The sequence below is a fragment of the Sphaeroforma arctica genome, assembly GCF_001186125.1.
Source record: "Sphaeroforma arctica JP610 unplaced genomic scaffold supercont1.1027, whole genome shotgun sequence".
NCBI classification, from domain to species: domain Eukaryota; class Ichthyosporea; order Ichthyophonida; genus Sphaeroforma; species Sphaeroforma arctica.
In genome coordinates, this window is record NW_014039531.1 from 6986 (window position 1) to 18625 (window position 11640).

Genomic DNA, 11640 nt, shown 5'->3' on the forward strand with positions numbered 1-11640 from the left:
TGGAGATTGTCCCGGATTTGTAAGTCCACATGTAACGCTTCTTGTTGATCTGTAGTATTCTCGTATCTGTTGTGTTGTTGTATATTCTATTGAGCTTTCCACTTGTTCTGTGGTCCCATACCAAGTCTCACTCAACAACCAATCACAACGCATGTACCATATTACATCATACCACGATTTAATCACAATATAGTTTTCTAAACTCAATACCACAATGTATAAGGAAGTACCTTCATATCATAATACCTACTACATTACAGGTTGACAATGTACTGGCCGAGAAACAAATCATGGGTGAAATCGACTTTCCTCTGTTGGTGAATTTGTCAGCTTCATTTAAGGTGAGTCGCTTTATTTAACGACCAGATATATTTATACGAAAATTAATCGAGATTAATATACTGGGTTATACGCTGAACGTTTGGAGATTTTATATTATATATATATATATCTATGTATCTATGTCTGTGTGTGTGTGTGTGTATGTGTGTTCTTATTTTGATAAAGACAATACACATACAGAGCCACGATTATACTTTGATGAGAATTGCTACTTTTCTCATGCTCTAACATTTCAGTACATACGCTGGCTGTGTCTAGTCATACACTGTAGTCGACTATATCGGCAGCCATAGCCGCATAAACCTGAAGAAACGTATACGTAGACTTAAACGAGGTTACGAATTTGCTATGCAAAAAAACAGTATGTACTGTTCTTTATCATATACCTGTAGTAAGGAATTAATAGCTGCATAATAACAATATGTAATGTACTTTTGTCATATGCTTGTTGCATGGGATTGTTGTACGCATACACAATGTAAACGCAGGAATCCCGATTTTATCAACGTTAAACGTATATAGCGGTGTATTCATATTAAAACTTACAAAAGGATTTTATACAAATTAAACGCTTATAATGGTATTTTCAAATCAAAACTCACATATAGATAGTATCCAATTAAAATGTATATAACGACACACTCAAATACAATCTCTTACAGAGATACATCCTATTTAAACGTATATAACAACATGCTCAAATACAATCTCTTACAAAGATACATCCTATTTACACGTATATAACGACACACTCAAATACAATCTCTTACTAAGATACATCCTATTTACACGTATATAACGACACACTCAAATACAATCTCTTACAAAGATACATCCTATTTACACGTATATAACGACACACTCAAATACAATCTCTTACGAAGATACATCCAATTAAAACGTATATAACGACATGCTCAAATACAATCTCTCACAAAGATATATCCAATTAAAACGTATATAACGTCGCCACCATACTCCTCTCACAGGATGCGAAGAAGGCTTATCTGGTAATGGATTACCTGGTGGGTGGTGAGCTGTTTACGCTTATTAAGCTCAGCAGGCGTTTCAGTGAAAGTATAGCCAAATTCTATATAGGCGAGGTATGTACGGGGTAAGACCGGAGAATCTGAAACGGTACATATATAGCCCTTTTTTTCATTTGTTTGGTACGTGAATACAGTCACATATATATATGTGTGTGTGTGTGTGTGTGTGTGTGTATTCATATACGTATATATATATATCTATTCTGTATGTATGTATGTATGTTTGTATGTATATATATATATATGCTATATATGTATATATATGCTATATACATATATATATGTATATATATATATATATATATATATGTTTATATGTAATTATATATATGTATATATTTGTGTGTCTTGTGTCTGTCTGTGTGTGTGGCTCTGTGTGTGTGTAAGTATATTTGTATATATGTATGAATGTATGTATGTATGTATATGTATATGTTTATATATTTGCTACGTTATGCTCGTGTATAAGTGAATTGGGTCATGAACGCTGTGCTTGGCATGCCCTTGTTGCACTGGATGATTGTTTATGTTTGTTCTTCAGCTGTCCATGCGACACTTATCTGTCCTAAAACTTGCGTTTGCACGTTTAGAAAAAGCTAACCCCCAGTTATGTATATCAAACGATATATATCTTTGTATATACCTTAACACAGTTATATCTGTCAAATGATATGCCTCCTTGTGATTATACATGCACCAGGCCTTCCCCCCCCCCCCCCGGCCTTCATATAAGTGTACATATATATATATATATATCCGCATTTACATAAGAATCTACTACATACGTAGCACGTCTATGAGCCCAGACATATTGCCCCACCCTCTATCCGTGGCCTGACACAGCTCCTCCTTACCTACCCGCTCGTGCCTGGGTGCTTCCCGTGCAGATCATCTTGGGGTTGGATTATCTCCACACAAATAACATAATCTTCAGAGACCTTAAACCAGAGAATATACTCATCGATCAGAGAGGCCACATCCGAATATGTGATTTTGGCTTCGCAAAGGTGTGTGGGGTTGTTGGAGTGTTATGAAGTGAGATACGGATTAGTTGAGAGGGTATATACACAAGAGTACATGACGTATTTCTCTGTGGCTCCCTAGTCACCGTCGCGGGTTGTTGTCTCGAATTCCGCCGATGTTGTAAATCAATGTTGCAAATTCGGCTTTTGCTCTGTGTGGGTTCATACACATGCGGCATATATCTGTGGTACATAGTCCATTGCTGTCGACTACAGAACTCCTCACACCGGCTGTCCTTATTTCTGTTCCATATTTCGTATTTCTTATCCGGGCGATGTCGTAAACTATTGTCGTATATTGGCGTTCGCTACTACGTAACTCCTCTACCCAGGCTGTCCTTGTTCTGTCCCATATGTTCGTATTTCCTATCCGGGCGATGTCTTAAATTTTTGTCGCATATTGGTGTTCGCTACGGTCTGCTCTTCCGTGCCATAGCCATGTGTGCACCTCACACGCCCTCACCAGAGCATTCGCATTTCTTCTTATTGCCTCAACAGGCCGTCCCACTGATGTTCTGCTGATGTGCACGTGTGTGTTATAAGTGGCTCATACTTTACTTAGATGCCACTCTGCTGTGGTTGTTGCACTGATGTTCTGCTGATGTGTACGTGTGTTATAATACTTTACTTAACTGCCACTCTGCTGTGGTTGTTGCACTGATTTTCTGCTGATGTGTACGTGTGTGTTATAATACTTTACTTAACTGCCACTCTGCTGTGGTTGTTGCACTGATGTTCTGCTGATGTGTACGTGTGTGTTATAATACTTTACTTAACTGCCACTCTGCTGTGGTTGTTGCAGTGATGTTCTGCTGATGTGTACGTGTGTGTTATATTACTTTACTTTTCTGCCACTCTGCTGTGGTTTTTGTACTGATGTTCTGCTGATGTGCACGTGTGTGTTATAAGTGGCTCATGCGCTCATATGTTTTTCGATTTTTTTGTTGTTGTGTTCTGTTTGGTGATCTTCTCATTGCACAGCGTCTGAACAGCCGAGACGACCGCACCAACACCTTCTGCGGCACACCGGAGTACCTTGCACCGGAAGTCATAGACAACATAGGTGGGTTATGTGTATAGTATCATACCTACCTCTTATTCATCATATGAAACAGGACCGTAAGGACAACATAGGTGGGTTATGTGTATGGTATTATGCCTACCTCTTAGTTATTCAACTATGAAGCAGGACCTTATAGACAACATAGGTGGGTTATGTGTATGGTATTATGCCTACCTCTTAGTTATTCATCATTTGAAACAGAGCCTTATAGACAACATAGGTGGGTTATGTGTATGGTATTATGCCTACCTCTTAGTTATTCATCATTTGAAACAGAGCCTTATAGACAACATAGGTGGGTTATGTGTAAGGTATTATGCCTACCTCTTAGTTATTTTACCCGGTGTTAACTCTCACAGTCCACCCAATGTAGTCTCTCACATTATACTTAGCTTTTAGGGTTTTGAGGCTTTAGGGTTTTTGCTTGGGTTTACCGTGGTTGCTGTCCTGTGGGGCACAGCGTGCTATACGCCGAGACTACTCCAAAGCATATTAGCCTGCCTGTGTGTTCTATTTTTAGCCGGCCAATGAATTCTCCGCACCACTTTATCGTGCATGAGCGTCGGTGTATTCCTTTTATAGCCCACTAAAGAAGTACCCGAGCGAATCGCACACTATTGCAACCAACCGACTAGTAGATCTGTAAGCGGTGAAGACAGTGCACTCCGAGTGCTGCCTGTTTTGGCAACAATTACCGTGTTCTATTTATAGCTGACCAATGAAACCTTCCCCCCCATCTTCCCCATCCTCAGGCGGATACAACCGATTAGTAGATCTCTGGGCGTTGGGTGTAGTGGCCTTTGAGTGCCTCACTGGGCGTATGCCGTTCTCGGCAAAGGGTGATCTGTTGTATGTGCACATCTTGGAGGAAGAACCGGAGTACCCCACCTACATCTCAGCACAGGCAAAGGCGTTTGTAAGGTATGGGTGCATAGTCGTGTGTATGTGTGTATGTGTGTTTATGTGGCTTCGTGTGTATGTGTGTTTATGTGGCTTCGTGTGTATGTGTGTTTATGTGGCGTCGTGTGTATGTGTATATAAGTATCTTCGTGTGTATGTGTGTATGTCTATATAAGTATCATCGTGGGATTGTGTTTATGTGGCTTCGTGTGTATGTGTGTATGTGTATATAAGTATCATCGTGGGGATGTGTGTATGTGTGTCTATATGGCTTCGTATGTATGTGTGTATGTGTGTTTATGTAGCTTCGTGCGCATGTGTTGATGTGCTCCTTTATACCTGTCTTTAGTCCTGATGCTTAAGTTTCTTCTGATCCCAGTCGGTGTTGTTTGTTTGTACATAGGTTTTTCTGTCACCATTTGGTGGTGAGTGGGTGTCAATGCTCACCCTTGAGGAGCTCACATTGCCTTGTCCCCATTTGCCCACTTTTCTAAAATTTGGCTTGTCAAGTGGTGATTCCTGATTTCCAGATACCCGATTCCAATATAAATACCTTGGGAGGAAGACTCATTCCCCTGTTCCCATTTTCCCCCTATCCCTTGATTTTGTCTTGTCAAATGATGATTTGATCTTATTGTACGCTGACTCTTAATAGTCTTTCACTGATGTGTTCGCGCATCAGAATATTATTTCCTTATTTCACATACCCTAATTTTAATATGTACCCTTGTCTAGTTCGCCCTGATTTCAATATTTATCCTGATTTCACAAACCCTGATTCCAATTTGTAACCTGGTTTAGTACTCCCTGATTCCAATATGTATGCTGGCCGTCCGTCCAATTCGTTTTTAATTTGTGTTCAATCTGTTTTTAATTTGTTTCTTCTGACCTGCTTTCCTCTATTCTTATCAGTTGCCAATAGATAAAAGTTTTATCACTTACTATTTGGTGTACGTTTACCACAACTACTTGTTTTAAGTTTATCGCCTACTACTTACTACCAGTATATCATTTACCAATAGATATAAGTGCATCATGTACGACTTGTTTTCAGTTTATCATTTACCAATAGATATCAGTAAATCATTTAGCAATAGATATAAGTGCATCATGTACTACTTGTTTTCAGTTTATCGCCTACTACTTACTACCAGTATATCATTTACTAATAGATATAAGTTTGTCATTTAACAATAGATATCAGTATATCATTTACCAATAGATATTAGTGTATTATGTACTACTTGTTATAAGTTTATCGCCTACTACTTACTACCAGTATATCATTTACTAATAGATATAAGTTTTATCATTTACCAATAGATATCAGTATATCATTTACCAATAGATACAAGTGCATCATGTACTACCTGTTTTGCGTTTGTCATTTATTAATTGATTTACGTTTATCCCTTTTGTTCTTCTGCATCAAACGCCTTATCACATCCAGTGGACTGTTGTGCAAAAATAAACGCCAACGACTGGACTTCCTGTTTGATTATACAGCCGCCAGTGGAACGAATAAACGTAAGTCATGCATTACGGATTCTATGACGCTTCCGTATCTAATCGATACGTGATGATATTAGTACTGAGATATCTGTGTGCCAGAATTTATCAAACTTATGTGTGTACAAGAATACATCATACTATTTTCTATATATATATATATATATATATATATCAATAGAGTTGGGCAAGAAAGAGTCAACATATGTCCACACACGTCACCTGCAAGTCACAATGCATTCACTCACTCCTCACATCGGCCACAGCGCAGCGCCAAAATAAACGCTTCTCGTAATCCTACTCATATGTATCAGACGAACAATCACGTATGTATATCTATATACAAACACACATATATACATATCCGCAATAGTCGAGAGTATCATCTCCCACCCACCACCCCCCCCCCCCTACTCCCCTCACTCTTCTCCTACCACCCGCAATTTCCCTAACCTCTCCATCTCAGGTCCCTACGCCTCGTCCGCCAGTCTCAGCCCTCTAAACACCCATCGACCACGTCGTAGCACCAGCCATTCACGCTATACCGTGCGCTCCCATCCGTTCTGGGATGGCTTCGACTGGGACAAACTGGAGGCCTTTGCCATGGCCGCCCCCTTCACCCCTGCATTCCGTGATGTATGTGTGTGCTAGTGTATGTTGGTGTGTGTGTATGTGTCTATATATATGTGTGTGTGTGTGTGTGTGTGTGTGTGTGTGTGTGTCATGTCTGTGAGTGTGGGTGTTTGTGTGTCTGTGTGTCTGTGCGTGCGTGTGAGTGTGTGGGTAGGTGTGTATGTGTGTGTGCGTGCGTGTGGGTGAGTGGGTGGGTGTACGTGTGTGTGCGTGGGGGGGTGGGTGGGTGTATGTGTGTAAGTGTGTGTGTACGTGGGTGTTTGTGCATCATATAAATTCATCCGTGATGAGTCAAGCGCACTTTTTTTCTTTGCGACTCATACCCACGCGGCTATTCCTCCTTATTTGTCCATATGCACAGTTCTCCGATACAAACAATTTCATTACGTACGAAGACATGAAACAACCCATGAGCGCCCTGACAGAGTCAGTCTACAGTAAGGTATGTACTTGTTTAAACGTCAAGAAGTGTGCACGGCAAGTTTTCTCCAATCAGATGCGTTCTATGTATAGACGCTGATCCGATGTTGCCATGCCAACGCTGCAGGGGACATACAATGCTGCAGTCCCTATTGCAATCAAGAGTGGTTTACTTGTAGAGTTCGGTACTGATTTTGGCTGTTGTGCGTGCAGTATTTGCAACAGAAAGGGGTGTGCATATCCCATTTCCCACACACACAAGAGAAAAAAGATGAACCATACATACCCAAATTCAAGATTATAATGGGCACGGGTGCTGATGCGCACAAGCATGCAGTCCTGCATGTGCATTTTGAACATGTGCGAATACTTTAATGCATGTGATTACACTATATCTCAAGTCACGAGTACGTCAATGCGTGCGTGTTGCCCGGCCACCACTCGAATTATTCATTGCCTGCGCAGAGGTGTGTCTGTAGCCAGTCGTGCTGGTACTTATATGCGTAAGACCCATGTTGTAGGAGTGTATAATGATGAGACACCTTCTGCACGCAGTGGCCCTGAGTGTGTCCAATGTAATGTGATCCATGAGATCATTCACTTCTCAGCGGTTGTCTGCTGAAGTCAGTTATCCGTTGAAGAATCTTTCTCCCTACTGAACCCAAACAAAAAATACCTGGTACGTATATATTCTATTTATAGAAAGATGCAGGGCATACGCCGTCGCAGAAGTCACAGAAGTTGCAAACCACCGGCAAATACAGCATCAGGAGTAACCGTGAAAACAGCGCGTACGGGCAAGAACTAGACGACCTCTTTAAAGATTTCTGAAGGCACCCGCAGTCCCATGCACAGGCATTGCTAGGAGTACGGGTTTAAAAACGTATTAATAAAGAGTAATGTGGTAAATAGCTCACGGGGAATACAAAGTCATCAACAGTGGGCAACTGGCTGGAGAATTCGGGATCTGAATACACGGTCTTCTCTTTTATCCGGGTCAGAATTCTGCGATTGCGACCAGAAAAACTAACTAGCTCAACTACCACTGGAGTGGACAACGTTTAGTTTAATTTATTACGGGTGGACAACGTTTAGTTTAATTTATTACGGGTATGTCCAGGGATATTTTAGTTGTGTACTGTGAGTACTAGTTGAGCCCTGTTCGTTGCATCGCAATCACGCAGCCCGAGATATAAAACATCCTCATCGTTGTCGTGGTAAGAATCAAGGTATGCGCACATTCCGGAGTTATGTTCTTTCAGTAGCACAACGGGTTCGTCTGGATATCCGACTGTTTGTGCGGATTCGATAGTCACCCATCTGTCGCTAGAATCAGTACAAGTGTCATACCCTCGGTAGTTCTCTGTGCCAATATAGTTCCATCCATCGCAAGTCCATGCTTGCCCTGCACATCCCTGATGCACTCCTGGTTGCACTTGTAGACAATAATCGGTATCCACTTTAACGATCTGATTCGAACCGAACCACTCGTAATAATTACTCGCCTCAAAGGGACCGAATTGATTGTCGTTGAGATAGAGTATTTCGGTGTTATTTCCTGTTAGAACGGTGGCCTGTATCATGAATTGTTTGCTAGCTGTTGCAAAAGCTATCTGAGAAACGGCAACTAGTAAAACCCCAGTTCGGTTCATATTGAAATTGCTTTTATCTTACGTGAAGGCTGAATGTTGACTGTGTTCGTATAGAAGTAGTTCTGTGGAATGGTGTGTTTGACAGTCTATTTTTATAAGATAACGAGTGTTTCATGCAACGGGCAGTTGGACAGGGTTGGTCATATTGTTTTGTTTAACTTAGATAGTGAAAGGTGCTCCCAGGTTACCCGGCCTCAAATGTGTACCGATTGTGCAGAAAGTAACTAGCGTTGCGTTGTGTAACAGACACACTTGCGTCACATTGGACCTTTACTCCTGACTGTTTGAATACAAATTCTACATAATTACTTAGTGTTAATACGTATGTAAATAGTATATGGTCCTCAAAAACGTTTTAACTTTTTTTAAAAACATTAACGGGTACATATGTATGTAGTCAGTAGTCACTAGGAGTACATAGTCACTATATAGATTAGTAAGTAGTGTTTCGAACTTTTTTTTTTCTTATAAAGTTCAATGAGCTCCTGTAAAGAGTAGATCTATTTATTTTTTACGAAATGCTGACTACCCTTTTAAATTTTCACGAATCATATTGTATATGTCAACAGATGACCATTTGAATATTCTACGTCATAAACTCAGTCCGCGACTATACAGTATACACTATACAGTATACTGTACATAATACATACACGGATGTATATATGACAGACTATGACAGTATGACGCAACTGATAAGTTTGAAAACTGCTGTGGCGAATCTATTTATATTTTTGTTCTTGAATGAAAGAATTTCAAAGGCGCATAAGTAATACTATTATTTATCATAGGCAGTACATAGCTGGGACGACAGTTGTTAATTTAAGGTATTATACTTTTACAAGTATAAATACTGACACAGATTGGTACAATTTCATCATAAAACACGACAGTTATTCAAAAAAATCAAATTATGACCACAATTATAAGCCGTGCTGGACTCATAGTAGTGTTAGCTACTGCCACTAGCACTTCGGGTCGATCTATACAATCACCGACGTTTACAATTGAGGCTAACATATTGGGTAAGAATAATGTTGCCACTAGATACAACTTGGGTGACAAATTCTTCGAACCCGAGGATATGGGAAGAGACTTCCAGTGGGTCAGGTCAAATCAGATTGGGTATGTGAATGATAGTGGTGAGGACGTGTGTCTATCATTCCTTCGCGCTGGCAACAAGGACTATGTCGGGGTTAAAACATTGACGGGAATCCGGCCATTATGCGAAAATACACCAGAGCGTTGGGAAACTTTTATTGTAAATGAAAGTGACGGTAGCGCCGAGGAACCGGTTGCTTTGCTGAGAGACGGTACCAGTGGACAGTGCGCTTACCTGGCGACAGATAGAGGGAACGGTAAACAAGAGGAGAAATACTATCTTGGCCTAGGAGACTGTGAAGCTACTCACCGAGCTAATCTAGTATTGGCTTTAAAGACTTATGAAAGTCCAAGCCCTTCCCCAAGTCCGTCCCAATCGCCCGTAAAGGGTGAAGTAAGTCCAAGCACATCCCCAAGTCCATCACAGTCACCCCAATCACCCGATAGACCGATGCACCAGGTTTGTGATTGTAACGAAGGCGTACTACTTGACAATCTGTGCTATGACTCACTCAAGGAGGCTTTCGATGACGCCACAGACGATGTTACCATACACGTAGGTGGCGTTGTAGTGAAAGTGTCGGAACCCATAGAATTTGATTCGAGCATCACACTTCAAGGACATGCATGCGCTGATGAAGGTAACAGGGCCAAGATCATGGCTGCATCGGGCTTCGAAACACTGTCAGGAGCTATGCTTAAGGCCACTCATCCGGATGAACAGAATATAGTTTTCAAGGATTTGGAAATCACCAGCGAATCTGAGGGTCAGTACGTTGCCGCATTTCATTCTTTGAGCGAGTCTGATCTCGAGGGCGAGGGTGGAAACCAAAAGGTGCAACTCGTCTGCAATAATATATACATACACGACATGCAGAGTCAAGAGCCGGGTGTGGGCATATTTCTAAGCGGCACCAATGCGTTGACAGTAGATGACCAATGCCTGTTTGAAAATTTACTCACAACCACAACAATTGGGGACAAATGGGCCGGTGGCCCAGCTATTGCGGTTATCTATCTTCCTGAATCAGGCACAATCAATATTGACGGTCAATTCAAGAACAATCGAGCGTTTTTTCCCAGTCCGAGCACTAGACATGCTGGCGGAGGTGCAATCTATTTCAACTGGATGGCAGGCAGTGTATCCATTACGGCTCAGTTTAGCGGTAACCAAGCAAATCAGGGTGGCGCAATTCAAATCCAGGCCGTAGTAGGCGATTTTTTCGATAACGGAATTTATACAAATAACACAGCCGCCGACGAAGGCAACGGTGCGAGGTTTGGAGCTCTGGGTTGTATCAAGCTTTATAGTGGTGCTTCTTTCGTACTTAACGGTTCCTATATCGACAATCTTTCCGAAGGTCGAGGTGGTGCCGTAGGCACCAACATACATGAGAGCGACAGTCTATTTGCTATACAAGGTACCTTTAAAAACAATAGAGCCCTCAACGATGGGGGTGTTTGGGGACGGTGGTCCAGCACGACTCTCAAGGGAAAAGTGGTCATTGATATCAACGCGACAATTGATGGAAATATAGCTGAGGGTGATGACAATGACAGCAGCGTATACAACACGGTGTCATCAAATGTGAGCAGTGATAGCATGTCTCAATTCGAATGGGAGCAGCGTACTATAAGCCAAGTGATTAATCCATAAATTGCTATCGAAACTTATGAGGGTGCGCTAGAATCAGAAACATAAAATGCATAATAAGACAAATCTAGTAGTGAAATAAAACAATAAATAACACTCGTGATAACGCAATAAACAAATCTGCACTAACATTGTTTAACTAGTGACATAATTGATTTCTACCAACTGCGATTTCCATGCGAAACATACACCGTACTTTCAATTCACTAACACTCGGAACGACAGAAAGCTCACTTATTATTGTTTTTGATTTATAACATATGTGAGCATCTGTTTATGACTTGTAGATGTATAT

At 41.1% G+C, this 11640-nt stretch overlaps 3 protein-coding genes across 3 annotated transcripts in view; 2 read left to right on the plus strand and 1 right to left on the minus strand.

Annotated features, from left to right (window-relative positions):
- The window catches only part of SARC_09730 (AGC/PKA protein kinase), a gene marked incomplete at its 5' end in the record, with an annotated part of 11357 nt that extends 3511 nt beyond the window's left edge, over positions 1 to 7846 (plus strand). The window contains 9 exons of the mRNA XM_014296245.1: positions 261 to 341; positions 1332 to 1445; positions 2279 to 2398; positions 3395 to 3476; positions 4229 to 4397; positions 5827 to 5903; positions 6352 to 6521; positions 6880 to 6960; positions 7641 to 7846. Of these exons, the coding sequence (XP_014151720.1) occupies positions 261 to 341; positions 1332 to 1445; positions 2279 to 2398; positions 3395 to 3476; positions 4229 to 4397; positions 5827 to 5903; positions 6352 to 6521; positions 6880 to 6960; positions 7641 to 7769 (1023 nt within the window). The remainder of the gene's footprint in view (positions 1 to 260; positions 342 to 1331; positions 1446 to 2278; positions 2399 to 3394; positions 3477 to 4228; positions 4398 to 5826; positions 5904 to 6351; positions 6522 to 6879; positions 6961 to 7640) is intronic.
- A 219-nt stretch (positions 7847 to 8065) lies between these two features.
- SARC_09731 (hypothetical protein) lies at positions 8066 to 8521 on the minus strand (the record flags this gene model as incomplete). Its single annotated transcript, XM_014296246.1, has 1 exon — positions 8066 to 8521. One exon carries the CDS (start codon positions 8519 to 8521, stop codon positions 8066 to 8068), a length of 456 nt encoding a protein of 151 aa, XP_014151721.1.
- Positions 8522 to 9498: 977 nt separating this feature from the next.
- Positions 9499 to 11454, plus strand: SARC_09732 (hypothetical protein). Its single transcript, XM_014296247.1, has one exon. It carries the CDS (start codon positions 9504 to 9506, stop codon positions 11346 to 11348), a length of 1845 nt encoding a protein of 614 aa, XP_014151722.1. The 5' UTR covers positions 9499 to 9503; the 3' UTR covers positions 11349 to 11454.
- Positions 11455 to 11640: the final 186 nt, after the last annotated feature.